At 41.1% G+C, this 23402-nt stretch overlaps 1 protein-coding gene across 1 annotated transcript; it reads left to right on the plus strand.

The window, feature by feature from the left end:
- Positions 1 to 11447: 11447 nt before the first annotated feature.
- Positions 11448 to 13198, plus strand: LOC147250388 (uncharacterized). The gene is made up of 2 exons (XM_086224146.1): positions 11448 to 11795; positions 11882 to 13198. Exons 1-2 carry the CDS (start codon positions 11615 to 11617, stop codon positions 12097 to 12099), a joined length of 399 nt encoding a protein of 132 aa, XP_086080272.1. The 5' UTR covers positions 11448 to 11614; the 3' UTR covers positions 12100 to 13198.
- Positions 13199 to 23402: the final 10204 nt, after the last annotated feature.

Consider the following 23402-nt stretch of genomic DNA (forward strand, 5'->3'; position numbering starts at 1 on the left):
TTAATTTGTTCTTTAAATCCTCTGCTGAGCGTCTCATCCGTCTTGTCAATTACAAACACACCGATGTACTAAGAGACTTGTCTTTGAATCAACATGTCAAGGACTCAGCCAGGTGTTCCTGCAACAATGTGAGGGGCTTCATCCCTCGCCTTCTCAACGTCACAGCGGATACCGGTCCCTTCCATACAGGCGTGGCAACTGACTCTCATGTCGTCACTTAGAGCCAGCACCTCCTTCTGGATCTGCTGAGCCAGCTCCCTGGTGTGGGCCAGATCAGAGCCTAAGTGGCCTTCTGTCTAATGTGGATCTGTTGAAGGATGGAAACTGTGAAGGTGGCAGTCTTCCTAGTGCCAGACTGGGACTAAGCAATCACATCATATCCCTTGATGCGCAGTATGATGGCTTTCTGCTGTCTTATATTGCCTCCCTTTTTAGAATGTCTCTGTTATACAGCTACAATCGGCAGATCAATGGCATAAATTATTTGTTATTATTACTTATTACAATATGATATAGGGGAACCTACTATATGTCAGAGAACCATTCAGAATTCTTGTAGAACTAGACCTAGTTGCTATGGTGAAAGGGATCTTAAAACGTTTCTCTGCCTCATTTTCAAATGCCATACACACATAACTGCTCAGGAAAACTGGCTGCGAGGGATATTAGTAATGCTTTGTTGACTTGAAAATAACAACATACAAAAACAAAAAGTAATTTCAGCCAGTGCACTGTAGTCTCATGGGAGAAGGGATGAAGTATTCATGGAGTCCAATATCTTGCATTATGCTTGTGTCAACAGAGGAGCACAAGAAGCTGTTTGATGCACTAATTGATATCGATCACATACGAACTTAAAATGTAAGCACTAGGATTCATTTGATATTTGGTGAACCAAATCTGAATTTGGTTTCATTTGGATTGTGTTGTGGTGCGTTAGACCCCTTGCTTGCACCTTAAATGGAGAGATACAAGGCTGCGTCTCTGGGGAATGCACCATGACACAGTAATGGGCTTGCAGACATACAGAACATTAGCTTGTGTGCAGCATATAGGAATGTGCATGAAAATACACAAAGAGACATTTGTCTTGACACTCACTGCATTGGATTTCCCTGGAAAGGGGCTTTGAGTTTGGAGCTGGAAGAACCGAAAGTAGATGCCCAAACGGCATTTCCTGTGATTATGTAATGCTGATTACCATGAGGCACCCTGGGCAGATAAAACAATTTTATTTCCATATAAGAACAAACAAATAACCTTGCTGAGGTGATGTTAGTGGCGCAAACACACACACACACACACACACACACACACACACACACACACGCAGTAGAGGAAAAGTAAAAATACATGATAAGGCACCACTTCTTGTCCCCTTTTTATAGAATTGTGTCTGGAAGCCTATACACGATCAGCTATTCAGCCAAGCTACTCTTATATTGCTGTTTTTCATAACTTCACAGGCCCCAAAATACATACAGGCATTCAATAGTTTACTACTCTTGGAAATATTGGAAACAGTACAATTCCCTCAAACTACTTTATCTTTGAAACTTATCCATATACATTTAGACTGTCTGACATTATGACATATTGATACCTTAGATAACTTACGTTCTTCCACCTCACTGAGTCTGGAGCCCAAAGGCTCAACCCACACTTTGAAAGCCTCTGATCTAATATAATGGCAGCCTTCCTTCCTCTATAAACATCATCTTTTACACTGGAAAGCATCTGCATAGATTCCACATTTTCATAGCAAAGTTTAATTCCTTCGACTAATGATAATAATTCTTGTTTAGAGTGCCTATCATATTGTGCTTCCATTAATATTCAGCAAAATCCAATAACAAAGTGCAAGACACTCAAAGACCACAATCCTCCGCTGAGGCAACTCAACCAAATGAAGGCTATGTTGAACAAATCAGCGTCGACATGTCATGGGTTCTTCATTGACCCATGCTATACCCCTCCACCAAGTTTGGGGAAATCCAGCCTCACTGTTTCTGCATAATCTCTCTAAGGGTCAAAGAAACAAACAACATATAGACAGCAATGCTCTCTTTATATATTACATATATTTTTCATATCTTAATTAGAGCCATTTTTACAGATGCTGCAATCATCTCCATCAGAAGTGAAGTGCATATGTTGGAGAATTGATGTCAATTTTAATAGAGATTCAAAAGTGAACTATTTCTCTTGTAAAGCCTCATTACTGAGAGAACAGAAGGACACAGCGTAGTGTAGTTAGTCTCCCCCCTCATGGTGACTCTTCTGTATGAGAGGTTTACAGCTTGAACCAGCTGGAGAAACAAACAGTACAATCCACAGAATGCTAAAAGCTGAAAGGACTGATGCAAGAAGGATTTCACCACCAGGGCTTTTTCTTTTATTGTGTGTGTGTGTGTGTGTGTGTGTGTGTGTGTGTGTGTGTGTGTGTGTGTGTGTGTTGTTGCAGCAGCATGTGATCAAGCCGAAACAGTGAGTGTCTGCATTAAGGTTCCTGAGAAGCTTCCAGCAGCCATACAGAATAAGAGCGATATCAGAGTGAAACTTTAATTTGACGATAACTCCAATAAAACCTGTAGAAGTCCCCATTAAATCTAAAACCACCGACATACAGGAGGCGTCTTGAAGCTTTTATTACCAACAAAAGCTTTTCTACAAAGTACTGAATAAATTTAAGTGCATTCAATATTTTTTCCCTGTGTCATTCGTGTTATTACAAATAACCTAATTTTGGACTTCTAAGGTTTGATTCCTTTGGTGATGAGTTCGATACTCATTTTACCCGCTGTATGTCCCACATCTTAAACAGGAAATGCTAATTTAGGAAAAATTCACTGTATGGGATATTGAACAAAATATTCTGTTTACATGACTCTGCATGATACAGTATATTGTTGTGTAGTTATGGTCTGTCTCACTGAGTGTGATGTAAGTGATAGTGTCTTGTCTTGAAATCAAACAAATACACCTGGTATGGGAGACAAAAATAAAGGGACAGGAGTGAAAACAGGTTTTTATTAGTTTTTTTTTTTAATATTAGAAAATCCCCCCAGATTGAAAGGGTTATTTGCTGGGCCACATGCCCCCCAGTACCAACTGTCATGAGCTGCTGACAGCCGCCAACAGATGCAGGTGAAAACACAACTTCACTATTTCCAGAAATATGCCTTTCTCACCCAAAATAACACAGCAGATGGTGTGTTTCTCTTTGAGTGTGCTTTATGTAAATGTGATGACTAATGTTTACCTGATGAGTCTGTAGAGGGAAGGGAAGATTTATATTTAGCGTGACCCCCTTATGGTCCTCTTTCCTTTACGATGATGGATTCTTGGACAGCAGAATTATTCAAAAACTACAAAGGGAATTTTCATCAGACGGTGCAAGGGTGTAGAATGAGGCAAGAAAGGACTTATACATTTAGTGGCAAGGAAACAGAATTCTGGGCTTTCAAGTGAAAATTATGTGTATATATTATACATAATTAAAAAACATATCTGTATTTACTTGAATTCATTTGTACACAAGTTTTATCCATTAAAATATTTCAGGCCACAGTTATACAGACAGAACCAACAGAGTCCAACCTTCTTTCTGTGAGGCGACAGTGCTAACCACTGCACCACTGTACTGCCCTTTTTGTAAAATTAACGATTCAAAATTTGATGTACTTCTCTTGGATGGGTTGACCTGAACCATATTAAAGTTGTTCAAAATTCCTGTTTCCCCTGAAATGAACTGTAGTATCTCCACATAGTCAGATCTTTTTCAAATTTCACACACAACATGATGGCCTCCCTCATGGTTTCCTGGCCTGAAGACTTCTGCAAGCTGGATTTAAGTCATTGTCATGACGCCACCTTGTGGTTACAGGACGAACAACTGCTCTCACAAACCAAGTGATTCACTTAAAACTACATTGCTGTTTTCCCATCATTACAGCAATATGATAACCTGTAGGCTGGAATACATTAATGAATTTAGACTTTTTTTTCAACTGCATACAGGTTACATAGATCCACGTTTGCCATTTGCTGATATATAGTGATGCATTGATCATTGATGAAATACACTGAATTGAGTCAAAAATATGTTACTGTAAGAAAATAAGTGGCTGGGCAGCAGGGATGTAGTTTTAATTTCAAAGGTTTGGGGGACACTATTTTTACAGTAAAGCTCAAGATGTCTACAGCATTGTTTTGACCAGTTTGAATTTAAAAAGATATCTTAAAAGGATGAAACAGATATGTTAAACTTATGACTTATCAATGCTGCATTGCAGATGTCTCAAACTGAAGTTGGAGATATTAATTGCATATTCTAATTGCCAAAATCTACTGTCACACTATAATTTTTATATGTGGTAGGCAACTGGATAACTTATGATGTTCGTGGGTTCATTACATGAAAAGCATTATTTTATGTTGTTGGGGCTAAAAGCTGGTTTGTAAACATGTTACTAACCTCTGTCATACATCCATATTTGATTGGGATTTTAGTAATGTTGACTTATTCCTACAGTTGTGTTTTATCTATTAACAGGAAGTAAACAATACCCCATTGTTAACCTCCAGTCTGTAAGACCTGCCTGATACCTAAACCAGCAATGTGTAATTTTGCTGTCTGTGAAGCTGCCATAGCAGGGACACTGGAACCAGGCCTGGCTAGAATTCCTTTGAAAGGAGCTATAATTTGAGGGATGTTCATTTATATGACAATATGACACACCATAGCATTAAGACATGCTGGAATGGCAGAATCACCCGTTTTTCAAGATAAGTTTGCAGCAAAAAGTAACATTCCAGATTCCAGCAGCCTTCCTGGTCAGTGGGGAATCACAGGATGCTTTAACCTTGAATATCTGAACAATCTAATCTGCTCTCAGTCAGTCTCCAGTAATTATGGTATTGTTGATGTTCTGCGTGACAGGATAACCAAGCCAGTCTTGATTAGTCTCCATGATTAGTCTACAAAGTAATGTTTTATTGCTGCAGGCCGAGCTGGACCATACTTGCTGGCCATGTCCAAACTCCTGCGTATCTCTAGATAACTAGATTCTAAACACTAAAGTTGAGTCTCCTGCTGGTGTTCTTCCCTGCCACTCATCAAATACTTGCATGGTAAGATGTTGGCTCTAAACTAGCTCTACAATGTAAAAAGTCCCAGCATTGACTTCAGGAGGCAATTAGGTATCAGCAGCAAAAGCAGGAAAGTAAGAATTTATGTAATGCATCATGTAATTTATGTATTTTTCACATATGTCTGGTTGAAGTTATGATAGGAGCTCCATGAGAGATGTACGTCACTATCATCACAATACCATCACATACAACAAACTATCAATCCACTTTGGCTCTCGTTCATGGCTTAAGACTTTATGAAAATAAAAGGAAAACTTCACTGGATCTGAAGACATGATTCCAATTCTGTCTTGATCTTGTGTCAAAAGCTGTTCTTCACATAGCTCATCTTTCTCCATAGATGATTGCAGTTCGTACTCTCGTCACCCTGTCATCAACAGCCTATGATTCGCCCCCATCCTGTAACTACCACTTGTGGCCACTGTTGTCAACATTATTTGTTACTTTAGAGAAATGTCGATTTGACACAAAAATTGACTTTCAGTTAAAAGAGTATGAATGAATGAAATCCTCATCACTTCTGCCTGTGACAAGGAAGTTGTTCATGGCCAATATTACATAGGTGCTTGCTCATGGGGAACTGTTGGGTCTCTTTAAATTACATTCATTTAAAGGTGCAATGGACAACATTTATACCCTCTGGTCAGTAGGTTGATCACCTTCTCTTGCCGCGCTAATCCGTTCTACTGGTTTCCAGGTTGACATATCTAATAACAGATTGCTGAGTTGGAATAGCGGTAATAAGACAGACAATTTACTTGATCTATCTTATGGAGATACATTTTGTGATGTTGTCACACACGAACAATAACAACATGAACCTGTGAGAGGCGGATGTTTGCTATGTTTGTGAGTGAACATTAGTTTAGCTGTCCAGCAGACAAGTGGCCATTTCAGCATGGATTTCAGCCCCTTTTGGTCTCTCAACATAGACCACTGAAGAAAATCTGAACAAGTACTGATCCTCGTCTTGCTCCATTTTTGTCCCACAATATTTTAGATGGATAACAGAATACAAACCCCACTACACCACCATAAAAAATTTTAAGAGAAGTTTTGAATTCCATTCTGCACCTCTCTAAAGGTTCTGTGGATGTACAGTATTATTATTTCTTAAATTATCCTTTTTCTTAAAACTGTTGTCTCTTGTACCTTGAAAGAGTTGGTCTCAAAAAAGCATAAAAATAGCAACTGGACTAATCTCGTGTTGGTTCTATGACAAGAGATTTTTTTTTTGTGTGTGATTTTGCACTTCATAAAATTGACCGGATCTAAAAGAGATCTCAGAGAGTCTGGGAACTATCAAAAAGCCCACCCCAGCCCTCCGCCTCTCACCTGGAGCAACTCCAGCAAAGGAGAGATTGAAATTTACTGTGCAGTACCTCTGAATCGATGAGGTGTGGCTGCTTCCTTCCCTTCATTCATTGTCTCTGTCTTGAGTTGTGAAGACCTATCCTTGGTTTGGTTTCTTCTTTCCCTTCATTCTCTGTCTTTGGCTCCATGTCTTTGACTGAATCTCAGCAAATGTTTGAGCCATTTCTTCACGGAGCTTAATGTTACCAAGGACAGCCTCGAACTATGGCTAGTTCACACACGACAAACCATTGGTTGACGTAACGGTAAACTTGCAGAGCGATGGTCCTAGAACTTAGCTTATACATGGAGTGCAGGGAGCAGAACAAAGTAAGCAGCAAGGCTGACCTTCCCTAACGCTGGTCCTGTTGGGAGAGATTACAACAGACCACGTGAGATATGGTCCCATTATTTCCCTATACACTGTTTTTTTGTATCTTTGTTCTACAAACAAACAAAACAGATTTGACAGCAAAACTTTCCACACTGCAACACCCCCCCCCCCCACACACACACACACACACTGCAATTCCCCCCCACAGCTGTGCTGTCTTTGACATCAGTGCTCTCATCTGGCATTATGGAGAAATATGTGAAGTCAGTAGGCCAGCAGACAGCTGAAAGCTCTGTTGGAATCACGTGTAATAGCAGTACAGACTCAGTACAGACTCCAGGACAGGATATGCAGTATGTGCAGCACTTGCTGCAGGGTGCAGCACCTGCAGGGCAACATGGTGCCAAACACTGCTGAAACCTAGTCCCCAAGATGCGCAAGAAACTTTGAAATCATATGCATCAGAATATATCTTATCACCTAGCAGATGAAAATGCTGGCTCCAATTATTCTATGGATGTGAGCGTTGAAGGAGAAGCACATATCAGCTCACGAAATTCTCAGGACAACAGAGTTTCAGCAGGTCTATGGCCTCAATACGGTTGCTTCCAGGTTTATTTCAGGCTGAACACCCCCAGGATAATCTTTTTGGCCCCATTGCCATTGTTGTGATCTGTGATTCCCTGATGACAGATTACCTGGGCCTACGTGCTGCATCCGAGTTGAAATGTGCATGAGGGTCTGCTCTCGTGCAGCACAACACATACACACTGATTGGGATCGAGGGGGCCTTTAAGAGGCATTTTATTATTTGTTTCCCCTTTGAGGAGAAAGAAACTGAACTGGCACAGAGGCCAGCTGTGGCCTGCAGGCCGTATGTTGCCTTAGTGTAGTCTAACTTGTGCTTCTATGCTTTTATCTATTGGTTCTAAGATGCTATCTATGGTTCTATCTTGCTATTGACATATTCTATGTTACTATGTGTACAGCAAATGTAACCTTATAAAGTTTCAACTTGGAAGTTGCACCAAACATCAAAATGTGAGTTCAAACTCAGGTTTATTGATTATTCTGTTGTACTAGAGGCAGAAGTTCCAGAGAGCCTGAACATCCTCTCACACAACAACAACAATGACACACAGTATACCAGATCAGGGTCAAAATGTGACTAACACAGACTTTTCCTGTCATGCGCAAAGAGGGGGATTTCTGGAAGACAGTCCTGTCATTGTATATTTCATATGTATTAAACATGTATCGGTGAATCAGATCGATTCACTCACATCAACTCTCCACACACACACACACACACACACACACACACACACACACACACACACACACACACACACACACACACACACACACACACACACTCCTGATCAAAATCTTGAGACCAGTTAAAAAAAATGACATGAATTTGCATTTTGCACTGTTGGGTCTTAGGAAGGTTCAAAGATCAAAAGTTTAAGACCAAACTCTTTAAAAGCTTAAATCTGTGCAAAAATTTGGATTCCAAAAAGAAAAGATCTCTTGATTGCAAAGGCAAAACAGCTCACTGTCTTTGAACGTGGTAGGATTTTTGAGCTGCAAAAACAAGGCCTCTCACAACGTGCTGTCGCTGCTGAGGTTGGACGCAGTAAGACAGCCATTTTGCGTTTCTTAAAAGATCCTGAGGGTTATGGAACAAAAAAAAAATCAAGTGGTAGACCCAAAACAATCTCACCGGCACTGAGCTGGAGGATCCAAATGGCTGTCCGTCAAGACACGGGACGATCCTCATCCCAAATTAATGCCATTACTGGTGCTAACTGCAGCCCAATAACCATCAGACGGCAACTGTTTTTGACACTTTAATTTCTGTTTCAGGAGGTTTTGGGTTTTTTTGAGCTGTGGTATTAAACTTTTGATCAGCTGATGAACAACTGATCAAAAGTTTAATCAGCTGATGAACAGCCTATTTCAGTTAAATTGTTGTTTTCAATAAATTGCCTGCTCAGAACTTTTGGTCTCTTGTTCCCTGCTTAACTGGTCTTACAATTGTGATCAGGAGTGTATAAAGTATATATATGTGTGTGTGTGTGTGTGTGTGTGTGTGTGTGTGTGTGTGTGTGTGTGTGTGTGTGTGTGTGTGTGTGTATGTATGTATGTACATAGGGCGGCATGGTGATGCAGAGGTTAGCACTGTTGCCTCACAGCTGCCACCTACGTTGCTCTTGCTCTGATCCACACTGATCGGAACACAAAATATTTTCAGCCCACATCCATCTCTTCCAATCCCCTACACACACTCACGATGAACAATATACATGGAGGACATGAAAGTTTGCTTGCTTGTCGCTTGCTGCTCTGCTTTCACCTTTTTCAACCTGTGATCCATTTGAAAACAGACTGGGGCAAAAAAAAAAATACAGTCATTGTCCTCCATGCTGATTTTATACAAGCCTAAGATACTATACTGCAGTGCTATTTTGACTACACATTTGATTTCTGTCGAGTGTGGTGAAAAATTATGACAAATCAGAAAAAAACCTAAAGTGTAACATCTCTTTGTTTTGCATAATGCAGCGGAGTTCTGAATTCTGACTATGAGACACATCGCCCTTTTTTCTAATAAATATTTGCCCTGCTTAGCCAAGTGAATGAGCTGGATTTTTTCAGTCTTTTAATTGTATAAAGTCATTTGGATGAATTAACATAACATGTTATTTTTATACGAGGCTGATTGATACTCTAAATTGACCGTAGGCGTGGCTGTGAGTGTGAATCATTGTCTGTCTGTATGTGTTGGCCCTGCGATGGACTGGCGACCTGTCCAGGGTGAACCCCGCCTCTCACCCAATGGCTGCTGGGATAGGATCCAGCCCCCAAATGATCCTTAACAGGATAAGCAGTAGAAAATGGATGAATGGATGGACTTCCAAAAATAAAGAAGGCTTTGGAAAAAAATGTAGTGGACTAAAATGTGCAACATTTCATGGTCCTCAAATGAGAGTGACTGTACTTCAAAATAGTTCTTAAAGGGACATACAAACTTTTAAAGAACAATGCTTGTCTGCCATTTTTAGAGTCAGATAAGTAGATAGATCCAAGATGATTCAAATAGAAAGTTTCAGGATGTTGATTTACCCAAAAAGTCATCCTCCCCATCCTGGCTTACAAAATTGTCCATGATAAGTTGCAGCAGTAACTCTTCTAGTCATGAAGAACCATGTTGTTTTATTGCCTGAAATTATGATAGGGCTTTTTAGGTATAGCATCAAAACACTTTACAAGTCAGGGAAGTAGTTCCCAATATCTAACTGACTCGAACACTACAACATCTCATAATTTTCAACAGTTTTTTAGCATTAGCATTCAATGCGGCTAAGCCAGCAAGCAGTCAGCCATCCAGTGGGGGTCTGGGGCTCCCTAATGTACAGAAGGGTGTCTTGTCTAGCACTGAAAAGAATGGAAATTATGCATATTTCCCCCAAAAGTTGCCATGTTCCTTTTGGGGGAGAATGCTGAACCCCCACATTGCAACTATGGTTATCATACAAAATAGAGGTAGATGTCATGCAAAAACAAGGGTCGTGTGAAGAAAAGACATTGGCATATCGTGAGAGAGGAAAGGGACGTTTACTTGGACCTCTTTTTACATACAGCAGATGAACCTTGATCGTGATCATTTTTGCCAGCAGAAATAAATGTGGACATGAATAGGTATGACGAAGTAGTCCACTGACACGAACACAGAAGAACGTCTTCCATTTATAATTTGGGGTTTTACGCAGACTGAGTGCTTGTTGAAAGGCTGCTCTGTTGTTTCTCTTGTGTCATCAACAAGAGAGGGAGAGTGACTGCTTGTGCATAATGTTTGTCAATTTTTATATTATTATTATTATATTATTAAAAGTATTATTGTCACACCAATAAAATCACATATCAAACAATGGGGCTATCAAGAACCATCCCACTTTTATGTTATTAATTAGTATTGTTGTGCATCTGTGCTGGTGAGCCAGAGACAATAATTTCCACTGTGCTGTCCATCCATCTCATCCTCAGTTGTGGGACATCTTTGAAACACCTTGAGAGAATTGCATATAATTTGCCACGAATGTTCACAGGGGCTCAAGGATGAATTGAAAATGTTTTGGCGCTCACATGTCAAGATTACTTCAACAATCATCAGAGGAGCATACACCTGAAATTTGGTATTTACAGTTTCTGCAGTGTTTCAGGTTTTGTTGGATTTTGTCAGTTTTTGATTGTTGGTGTTCAGTTTCCTTTGCAAAGAATTTTATAATTTATCCACTTTCAAAAGATGCTACATAATTCATTCAAAGTTTTGTGTTGTTTTTAATCTGTGTTTTTCATTCTCCAAAATGTTGGGGCAAGCAAGCTCACTTTTTCTCATCTTAAGAGTTTTGTCACCATCAATGAGAAAGTGTTCGAATTATCAGTTTTTCCTGAGGGCTGTATCAAGCCAGTCTTATGACTTTCCAAGTGTGCGGGTGTGTACTGAGAGTTGAGTGTTTTCAGATAACCTCCAGACATGGGTTGAGGTTATGGCCTATAAAAAGTGAAATACCACTAGCAGAACAGTACATTTGCAAACAAATCAGCATTTCATGTTGCGCAGCAGCAGGAGGACAAGTCAACGCTCTCATCAGATGGTGAAATTAGTTACAGAGGTGTCACATTTGTGTTCACCGAGGGCTGTTGTTGGCAGCAGGACATTCAGTGCTGCCGAGATAAGCTCCAGGTTGTATTGTTTCCATTTTTAACATGAATAGGTTCCCCAGTGAGCTGACTGAGAGAGAGCAGGAGTTGCTGAAGATTCGTCGAGATAGTGACACTAAAGCTGCAGAGCTGGCAAAGATGGAGAAGATGCTGCAGCAGACCAAGGACTTGATGGAAAAAAAGACGGAGTCAGGCTCAGAGAGCATGGGCTACCAAGAGAACATGGGTGCGTATCACAAAAAAAGCTTTTGCATTTCATCTTTATACAACTGACGGTGGTTTGAGATTGTGACTTTTGGTTGCTTTCTCCAGTGGAGGACTTGGAGGAAAAAGTGCGCTCCAGCAGGCGGTACAGAAGGAACTCTCTCCATCACACACAGATGCTGGAGAGCCAGATGAAAACAGTGAAAGGTGAGTTGGTGGGAACGCTGGACCACCTTCAGGAGCTGCGAAATGTCTTGCGCCGCTCGCAGCAGAAGGCAGAGGAGCGCAAAGCCGCAATGGAGAAGCTGGCAGCAGGTCTCAGGTGAAGCTTTGACGTACAGCAAGGCCCCGATGCTTCGCAACCTGAATGCCTGACATCTTACACCCTGCTTGAGGAAGCTGTGCAGAGTTTTCATCTGAGGAGATCACATCCATAGAAGAAAGCACGTGGAGCTGCTGCATTTCCTCTTCATCTCTCTGGAGCCATGAAATTTTAAACATTTTATTCATCAACCTACTTCCCAATTTCCCACAAATATATCCTTTCCATCCTTCACTATTTTTGCACATGGCTTATTAATCTCACACTTTGAAGGCTTCATTTGACACGTTTGAATTGGTCAGGTTTGAGTGCTTCTCTTTCTCATGGAAACAATATGAAGATGATTATAAATCACTGCTGCTCCTACATAAGTAATTTATGTTATGAATCTTTTATCTTTTGAAATATGTCTGATATTTCTATCATCTCAGCAGCAATAATGGGAGGTATTCATCCCAACGGGCTGATGTACGTTTTTTCTTTGGCGACTTCTGCACATAACTGTGTTGCTTCATGAGCCCAAGTCTGCTCACATTCCAACATCTGTAACTTCTGAAATTCAATTTAATGCAATTTATGTTACTAGATTCTTACAAACCAAATGGTGTCACATTATGACTTGTTTGATGATTATCGTCTTGCTGTAACTTTGCTCATAAAGGGTTCGTATCATATTGTTATGAAAATCAAAAAGATAAGGAATTTGAAAATTAGGCCTGGGAAAGATTTGTAAAAACAAATAATGCCCCGCAACTTTGTTAAAGTCATGAAAATTTGCTGTACAAATTCCTGCATAGAGTATATGTAGACCAGCTGAGATTAATATAACTATATTTTAATTCCTTTTCTATGTTGTATCAAATCAAGTTTTAACATGGATTTCTCAGTTTCTTTTTAATGTTTGAACTGACAGTTCTTAGAATGTATGCTCATGAAAATTTTCCTTACAGATATGAAAAGGTCACGGAAATTTATTCATAAAAATTTGTCTGAACCCTGCTTATAGGAAAAAGTAGCAACTTTGTAAAATGAATTGTTTAGTATTTGTTTACAGGGACACTCACTAAAAACAAATAAATAAATGCTGGAATGTATCCTCAGATAACAGAGCAACATCTCTCAGCGTTTTGACTTCTTAAGCAATTTCATTCAGAGTTGTGACTTCTTCTCGGATCAATAGATCATTGTCTTTTTCCTGTGGTAAGTCATCTGAACGCTGTATTTGTGCTTTCCCTGTGCCTGAGATGTGATCATATTGAATTTAGCACAGCTTGTTTCATAGAGCGTCACATGCTGTGAGGCTATGGGCGGATTATGTTTCATCTGATCAGTTTGTTCTACTCTCGTTATCCCTACGTGACTGTGAAAAGACATGGATTGCTCATCATTTATGGTTGAGCTGCTTCAACTGGCTGTGGTACGAATCCTGTTCTCCTCTAATTTCCTCTCCCAAAGGAAAAAAAGAACACAGAACAATGAGATCAAAAATAATTTCAAAGCTATAAAATCTGGTAACAGCGTAACGTGTTAATCTCTGTGTTTTGAAGTAATGTAGTTGTCAGGTAGAGTTTGGAGTCGTTTTAGCTGCCACATGCCACCTATTGTGTGGCTATGCATCCACGTTTTTTTTTTTGATTGCTTGTTATCATGTCTTACAATTCTATTTGTCATTCTTGTTGTATTTTTTTTGCCAATAATTCCAAATCATACTTTTTGACATTCCATGTGACTATATGTAAATGCGACATGCGGATTTATGATTGTTTGGGGGAAGAACCAATCAAAAGCAAATTTGTTGTAGCGCTCCCACAAGATTAATTCACATTCCGACTGACAGATATATGTGGGGGCAGAATTTGCCCAGCAGAGGGCACTGAAATTCCACTTTCTTAGCCTCATCTCTGTTTTTGTAATACTTTTTGGATAATTAGCAAAAATAACATAAACAAATCAACTAACTTTATGTGCTTCACAGCACAACGAGAAGTGAAAACTATTAAACCAGTATTAACCAGGACAACAGCCATGACAAGATATATAAGTGAAATTATGAATTATATTTGTGCATACACTATCAACTTAAATTGCAGACAGTTGAGACACTTTGATGGATTAGGCTTCTGTTGTTACATCTTGACACTGGTGAGAGCTGCAGGCTGGGGCTTAGGGTTGTCCATCCGCCCCACTCTTTTTCTCACGGTGTACAACACAACATGAACACCTTGAGGAAATTTCTTTAGATTCGATAAGAACGTCTGCTTGTGCTTGAGGATGAACTGAAAACATTTTGATGGTCAAAAGTCAAAGTCACTGTCACCAAACATAACCAAAATCTCTCAGAAGTACTATGATTGCATTGTTCAAATATGCCACCGACAAACTTCTTCTGGGACTCAAAAACAAAACTGAAAAGATTTTGATGGTGGCAGGTCAACATGGCAGTGACAAGCACGCTTCGCTGGAACATGCAGCCGCAATGCAATATTTCTAGGTTTTAATCTGATTTGATAATACTGAAGGGCTGCAGGCTATGTAGCACGCTCACTGTTTGTTGGCCAGCTTGTATAGTTGACTAATGGTGTTGATATCTTAATGTCTCATATAAAAGATGCAACATGTTAGTTGCTGGCCAACTGTCAAAAGAATTAAACTTGGCACCAATACATGGATCATACATCTCCACCCAAGAACCACAGTGCATGAAATGAAAATGTAAATGCCAACAAACCAAAACAACATGTAATTCTGACGATGTCTTATATAACCATGGTTTTGCTATTAAATAAGTCGAGTATTGATTGGGTAACCCAAGAAGCACACTCCCCTCAGTCACGTTGTAATTTCGACCAGCTCACTACTGTTTCTGCACAACTGCAGACTGAATATTGCCATTCTCTTATCCCAACCTGAACACCCTGAAACCGGTACACAATTTCCACTAGCCTGATACTAATGGGTCACCTGTATTTGAAGTGCTGTACACTGTCAGGAACAGGAGTATGTGTGAACCCTGGCTCTCGTGATCCTCCCATCCCTGTTATGGAAGGCAGGAGGAGGAGTTTTACAGTGTGAATGATCTGACCTTTGTTGGCAGGTAGAAAGTTAGAGGAAGAGACACGCAGCTTTAACAATACAGAAGGACAGACTTGTATAGAAAAAATCCATCACAGTTACTGGCACCACACCATTTGTTACCTACAGAGTGAAATTGTTCATATAGCTGAGAAAATTGTTTGTGAGTGACAGTAGAACAGAATATGAGGTAGAGAGGCTCTTTAGGTGATGCCTTTGGTGCTACACTGTTACTTTGTGAGGTTCTATGTAGATTCAGAAGATCTCTACAACATAATAAACATCCATGACATCACCAAAAAAAAACTGCTATTCCCTCCCATTTCATTGATAATCATATGTATTTTTCAATTTTTTTTTTTTTTACATTCACACATCTTCCTCAGTACATTTCCACTAAAAGGAGGAGGGAGGGAAAACTGGTTAGTCTGCACGCTAACAACATTTTCTTTGAAGCCAATTTTAAGGTTGCCTGTAAGCATTGTAGCACCACCCACACATGGTAGCCACAGAACCTTTTGCCATCTTAGTCGGTTATATGTCAGAAATGTTGCAGTGCATATACCAACTACAAGATACCGATAAAACTGGGGAAGCCATCAGCAGATTGAATCTTTGAAAAGATTCTTGGTTGTCGTTTATGTGAGCTTGTGCTACGTTCACTGTGTGTCACCACCGGGCTTGGACACTTGGTACAGGTGTTTCAATAAAAGATTTATTGAAGGTTTTCAGGTGACTCCAAATTCAAGGAACAACATATGGGCTATGAACCAATCTCACAGGATCACCCCTCTTCCGTACGAGAAGAGGCATGGCTGAAAAATATCAAATACATACCACTCCACTAAAAGGAGGAATAAACACAATAGGTTACTGAAGGTTAATCGATAAACAAAAATAACTCCAACTACAGAGGAACAAGAACTGGAAATAAAAAGCATAAACAACAAAAACACTCCTAATTAATGAGAGGCACTAAGTTATGAAAAGGTAAGAAACAAAAGATCACTCCTCACAGAGGAAACAAAAAGCCATGAAAACCTCAAGCAAAGACTGCACTAAGACAGAAGGCTTTGATCAAAGGGCTGGTGTTAATGTACATGGATGAAACAGACAATCTATAGACACAAGGTCATGGGGAACAGGTGGAAACACTTAGCAATCAGACCAAGACACATGAGGAAGGGCAAGTGGCCTGAAACAAGAGGAGAGTTCAATTTCAAAATGAAACAGGAAATGACAACACACAACATGGAGACCGGACAAAAACCCAACTTGACTTCACCGCAGTGTGACAGTGTGTAGGAAGGAGCTCATATTATCATCATGCACTGTGACAGATGTCTCTGTTGTGACAGACATGTATCAATGTACACGGAAATGTGGTGTTCACAGCCTTATTGTTGCGGCATACTTGAAATATTTCAAGTCTTTCACAAAAATTTTCACTGAATGAAGTGACAGTAAAGGTTGGAAATGATATTTCTCTCCCTCAACTTTATGGCGGTGAGTAAATGGTTTATAGAGATCAAAGCACTGTAAATCTATATTTCTTAAAATGATGAGCAACATCTCTTCTCCACCAGCAACAAAAGTGCATAGATGTTCTTTCCGTAGGCCTTTTACTCTGCAGACATGTTCATGCGTCATTGGATGATGAATGGTAAATGATATTATTAATTATGGTCTACTACTTTTTAGTGTGTCATGGCCATCCAGTGGTATGCTGACAAAGTACACAGAGTCCTGCCTAAAAGAAACAGAGGCAGAGTTAATGTTAATAATTACACGTCCATACAGTTTAGTAGTGCCACCCTCAGCCTTGGGGTGTTAATTACTAAATGTCACTCACTCACTCACTCACTCACAAGGCCCTGACACACTCACAGGGCCGCCCCTCACCAAGCATACCCCAAAATTGGCACAAAAAAAGACCTCTGGAAACTTATGCATTGGACATTTCCCTATTTCAGGCACATTTCATGAACCATGACTGTGAAAAATACACTCTTGAGGTGGACAGAGGGCAACCTGGATTGTTAACATCAAGGAGTTGAGTTGAGTTGATTCAGAAGCTTGACCAGCTGCCCTGAGCACTTTCCTGTGCAACTGGCTGCTGGAATTCAATAACATTATACCGAGTACAGGAGGCCCCCCAAGGATTTGCACACAATAACCTGGTCTTCACGCTGTCCACTCGTGTCTGCACACCAGTGAACTGCACCAATCACTTTAAGTTTGAAGAAGACAAATCTATGTTGGGTTTTGAGAACTGCAAATGCACTCTGTTACTTTATGATCATTCTGGATGTTCAATTACCAGATTCTGTGTAAAATGAAAAAGGCAGTGCCTGAATAAATTAGCTCTGAATGACAGACCACTGAATTCCCTCTTCTGTTATGTTAACAGTCACAAGTGAACCCAAACGCAACACACGAGGTAGGTTTAAAGGAGGTTTTATTGTAAGCCTGACCAAGAGGTGGAATGGGGTCTCAGGGGTCCTGGAAGCTGAAGGCAGGCTGAGCAGAGTGAAGCAGCAGGGTGTGGATGGACTGATGGCAGAGCAGACTGGAGTGGATCTGGTGAAGACAGTGGAGGCAGGAAGGTGACAGAAGCAGCTGGCACTTGAAGATTTGAGGTACAGGTAAATGAAATTAGAATGCAGGAACTTCCATCCATCAATCCCTTGTCTTCTGTTTATTCCTGTTAAGGGTTGCGGGGCGGCTATGGGCGAGAGGTGGAGTTCACCTTGGACAGGTCGCCAGTCCATTGCAGGGCCAACACATATAGAAAGACATCCATTCACACTCACAGTCATACCTATGGTCAATTTAGAGCAGGGGTGTCCAAACTGGTCCAGTAAGGGCCGGTGTGGCTGCAGGTTTTCATTCCACCCAAGCAAAAGCAACACCTGATTCAACAAATGAGCAGTGTGGACACAGCTTAGTTGATTTAAGTAGAATCAGGTGTTGCTTTTGCTCGGGTGGAATGAAAACCTGCAGCCACACCGGCCCTTACTGGACCAGTTTGGACACCCCTGATTTAGAGTATCCAATTAGCCTCGTCCCCAATTGCATGTCTTTGGACGGTGGGAAGAATCCGGAGTACCCGGAGAGAACCCACGCAGGCACAGGGAGAACATGCAAACTCCACACAGAAAGATCCCGCGCTCGAGCCCGGACTCAAACCCAGAACCTTCTTGCTGTGAGGCCACAGTGTTACACACCGTGCAGCTGAATGCAGGAACATAAAACAGCAAAATCCAGAAATGAACTTGCCCTGATTCTCAAAATACCACTCAGGGTGACTGAATGATCTATCAAAGACTGGGAGGAGAGCAAGAGATAATTAAAAGTAAATTTAATAATATTTGCAGCCAAGTTTGATTCGGTTATACAGATATGCTTTGCCTGGAGGAAAAGCATGTTATCCATCTCCTGATCAAGCCACAAGGCTTTGCAGTAAGGTGCCAATGAAATTCTGCTGAGGGTTGCAAAAGGTATGACATTTTGTGGCTCTGTTGGTTGTAATAGCAGCTCACATCCTTTGCAGTTATGCAATAAGTGAAAAAAAATTCTTGCTCAAGTTAGAACAAGTAGCCCGTTTGTGGACGTTCATCCACCCTGTTCAGCTTGTGTGTGTCTGAATGTGTACCAGCTTATGTGTGTTTAGCAGAGACACGTTGTTATGGCCTAGACAGGGATTATGAGACAATACAAATGAGGCAGAATGTGCTGATGCAGCACTCATAGTAGAAGTGATGGACCCAGCCCTAACTTGAGGTGACTGTGAGAGCTCAAAGTAGAGATCAAGCTGTCACATGGCAGTCAGAGTGGTCCCACTGCTGACAGCCTAGTGCCAAACAATTACACCCAGACCCTATAAATGCTAAAAACAACAATGTAATTGTGCAAGAGAGCAAGGCAGACACATAAATGAGGCAGGAGCAAAGAAATACCAACAATATAAGAATTTCAAGCTCAGAAAAAGGAGTCCACTGCTATACATGGTATCTACAGGTTATCACCTTGTCAGGCCTAGCTTCCACAATCTGGACAAGTAGTTTTATCAGTTTTGAACACAGTCAGCTGCCTTCCATCTCACCCTTTTCTTTTGTTACATCACAAACATCCAAAACTCATTTCTGTGGGAGACTTTTGGTCAGGGATTGTCAGGTTTAAATTGCAACCATTGCTCCTTTTCTCTGATGCAGTTTGTCTGGATGTCATATTTTGGGAAATGTGCCACTGTCCCCGGAGTCACTAAAGAAAATACCCTTCTCTCTTTGGTATGTGCATTAGGGAGCTGAGAGAGTCAGGGAGACCATGAGTTAGCTTAGCACAATGACACACAGTGAGAAAGGCAGGTTAGCATACCTGTGTCAAAACATATAAAATACACCTTTCATCCAAACTGTCTTTGCCTGCTTAAATATAACTAGAGCTGTGAATAATATTCACTAAAAAATGATGAATGAATGAAACGATTTTTAATATGAGATATTATAATTTTTTAATTACACACATACTTCTAACACTTACCCCTAAGTGAACACAGTGATTTGACACCTCAAAAGCCCCATTCTTAGTTATGTTAACTCGCCAACAACGCAAAACTTTTGTTAATGACTACAAAAGCAGCTACTGCACCCAATCATGGCCAGCTCTGTGCAAACAAAATTGCTGGACCTGAGCCATGTGGCCCAGTGGTAGCTAAGCAGGCATGAGTTATGCTCACATGCCCAGTGCCATTGATTGTGCTAACTAAAGATCCTCCCTAATGGGAGGGGGGCACATTAACTAGAAGAAGGACGGAAGGATATCCATCTTCATGTCTGGCTCCGGGCATGATAGACAAAAAGCATATTTCTCACAAAATTGGAGTTTTCCTTTAAAAGTTGGCAATTTTCAAAACAATAAAATTTTACAATTTTATATAATGCAGTGTTTGTTTATAGGGCACTGACTGAAAGATGCAGCAGTTTTGCATTTTTGTGAGTTCCGATTTTCTGTAGTGATGATGGCTATAAGTCGTTGAAAGTCAAAAATGGAATATTTTAGATGCCTTAACAAACCATCAAACCACCATCAACTAAAAATAAACATTGTTATACTTAACTTTGACATAAAAATGAAATACAGAATCGTATGATTCCACAGTTGGGAATGACGCTCTGTTGGTTGGTTGTTCCATCACATTGGTCTTGGTCAAAATGCCTTGATAATAAATGGGTACCAAGTACATTTGGCACATAATGTACACTCATGGTTCCTATCCTGCAATACATTTCTTGACAGCGTGTTCTGCTGTGGTTGAGATTTTTTCAAACTAAATGATTGACCATGACTATTGCTTTAATTGTGGCTGTATGGCTGTAAATGTCATGATGACAAAGGGCGCAATCGTTTGTTTTTTTGCGGTGTACCATGGTTGGGTTGAGTGTGTTTGCTGAAGTGACAGAGCTGTGCTGGTAGTCAGAGCTGGAGCTCCTCTGGAGTGGCCTAGAATAACATGGCTGTCATGTCCGATAGAGTCACCAGAGTCAATGCAATTCACAAAAATGCTTCTCAAGGGCTTCATGCAGAGGAGCTACCAGCGTAAGATCTTTTCTTGCTTTTTAAATGACACTATTTGTGTGATGAAAATCCAAACACATGCAATCGGAGACTCAATGGACTGGTGACCTGTCCAGGGTGAACCCCTCCTCTTGCCCATAGGCAGCTGGGATAGGCTCCAGCCCCCTGCAACCCTTAACGGGATAAGCAGTTGGAAATCAATGGATGGATGGTGTGATGGTTCTGCCATGAACTGTACTTTTATAAACACACACACACACACACAATTATTTACACATACATACATATATATATATATATATATATATATATATATATATATATATATATATATATACACATACACATATATATACATACACACACACACACACACATATATATATATATATATATATATATATATATATATATATATATATAAAAAACTAAATATACACATAAATATGTATGTTTATACATCTTAATCAACTTGTGAGAACAATTTACATCTTACAGTGGCCAAAAAAATGGTATCCATCCATTGTCTTCTGTTTATTCCTGTTAAGGGTCGCGGGGGGGCTGGGGCCTATCCCAGCAGCTACGGGCGAGAGGTGGGGCACACCCTGGACAGGTCGCCAGTCCATTGCAGGGCCAACACAGACAAACAACCATGCACACTCACATTCATACCTACGGTCAATTTTAAGTATCCAATTAGCCTAGTTACATAAATTCACAAACTCCACACAGAAAGATCCCCTGCCCGAGCCAGTTCTTGAACCTGGAACCTTCTTGCTGTTAGGCAACATTGCCAACCACTGCACCACCATGCTGCCCAAAAAAATATATTTTAAGGCCAAAAAATGTAAATTGTTCCATGAATTCAGTTATTTTGATGCCATAATAAATTACATCGCCCAAAAAAGAGTAAAACAAACAAAAACACAAAGTGAGGAAATAAGTTGTATAGCTGTGCTTCAAAATGACTAAATTGAGGGTAGAAATACTTTTTTTCAAAATACATACATAATTTTTCTATGACCAGACTTTTTTTTCTGTCTAAGGCCACTCCAGCGCTCCATTCCATCTTTTTTTGAAGAATGTAATTGTGATACCAAGACAGAATTATTGCAGAGCTTGCTTAAGTAAGTAGTCACTGGGGGCGTGATGATGTTGCTTTGTGAGTGTGATCACGTGACTTCGTCCGTCTTTTGTGAGTGTGATCACGTGATTTTGTGCGTGTGACCACGCCCCCACGTCATTGAGTTTCATATCTAATACGTGACATTTTTCATAAAACTATTAAATTATGTTTTATTTGGCATAATTTGATCAATTTATGCAGAGCCTGCCGCTGCGGCGTTGTCGCAAAGGATTATGGGAGTGGAAAAGTTCGCCAGTGTTTGAGCATAACTTTGACATTCATTGTTACCGTTGTGGTAGCGAGCGCACATGCGCACGTGTGTGTGTGAGCATGAGTGCGGCTGTGCTTTTGGACTACTCCTAGCGTTGGATTGTGGACCGGGTGCCGCAAATGGAGTGGTATGATAAAATCAATTTTAAAAACGCCGACGGTCTCTGAAGCATGGCTTCGCTGCCTGCAGACACTTTCTCATCAGGGGTGTTGTATTTTGAGCAACTCATCCTGACAGAAAAACTTACCCAGCAAGCAGGGGCCCAGTGTGGGCCGGTCTAGGGGCCCCAAGGGGGCAGCCCTTACCGGGCCTGTAAGACTTTGCTCAATGGCAATACGCCAGCCCCTAAGTGCTGGCCCCGCAAGGGCAGCCCTAACTAAACCCACAGGAGGCCTGCACTGGCCCTGCGAGGGCCCACAGTGGGCAGCCCTAACTAAACCCACAGGAGGCCTGCACTGGCCCTGCGAGGGCCCACAGTGGGCAGCCCTAACTAAACCCACGGGAGGCCTGCACTGGCCCTGCGAGGGCCCACAGTGGGCAGCCCTAACTAAACCCACGGGAGGCCTGCACTGGCCCTGCGAGGGCCCACAGTGGGCAGCCCTAACTAAACCCACAGGAGGCCTGCACTGGCCCTGCGAGGGCCCACAGTGGGCAGCCCTAACTAAACCCACGGGAGGCCTGCACTGGCCCTGCGAGGGCCCGCAGAAGGCAGCCCTTATTTAACCCTCATTAAGCCCTCACTAGGCCCTTGAACCCACGTTGATATTGCAAGTAACGTCTCTGTTAATCAAATCTGTTTTATACATAAATACATTAGTTTCACACATCTAAAATGGATGCACTCACCAACTGCAACAACAGAGAAATAACTCGATAAATGCAGGCTGCTTCAATAAAAATAAGAAACATTGGAAATAGAACAGAACAGCTGAAAAAGAAAAAGGCCCAAGTAACATGAGGGAAAACATGTCAGCTGCGTACACATGCACGCGTACACACACACACATACACACACACACACACACACACACACACACTTGAGTCACCATGAGAACAAAAAAATATCGACATGCCTGAACGGCCTCAACAGTTAGGAGGGGCAGGGCTGACAGGTACCAGTCCAGGTTTTACAGTGCTTTCTGCCAGCTCCGTGGCATCTCCCAGCGTCAACCAGTCTTTCTGGCATGAAGGCGGAGCTTTCTGGGGGATGCACACATTGAAGACGAGCAGCAGGGAGCCTCCTCCCTATAGCCAATACAGG

The sequence above is a fragment of the Aulostomus chinensis genome, chromosome 14, assembly GCF_037954235.1.
Source record: "Aulostomus chinensis isolate RoL2024-O1b breed Wild chromosome 14, RoL_Achi_v1.0, whole genome shotgun sequence".
Classification (NCBI taxonomy): domain Eukaryota; kingdom Metazoa; phylum Chordata; class Actinopteri; order Syngnathiformes; family Aulostomidae; genus Aulostomus; species Aulostomus chinensis.

What these genes read in the sequence shown, in the direction of transcription:
- LOC147250388 (XM_086224146.1), top strand. Translation starts at nt 11,615, where the DNA reads ATGAATAGGTTCCCCAGTGAGCTGACTGAGAGAGAGCAGGAGTTGCTG. An exon ending in GGGCTACCAAGAGAACATGG is followed by an intron (nt 11,796 to 11,881) that starts GTGCGTATCACA and finishes TGCTTTCTCCAG; the next exon opens with TGGAGGACTTGGAGGAAAAA.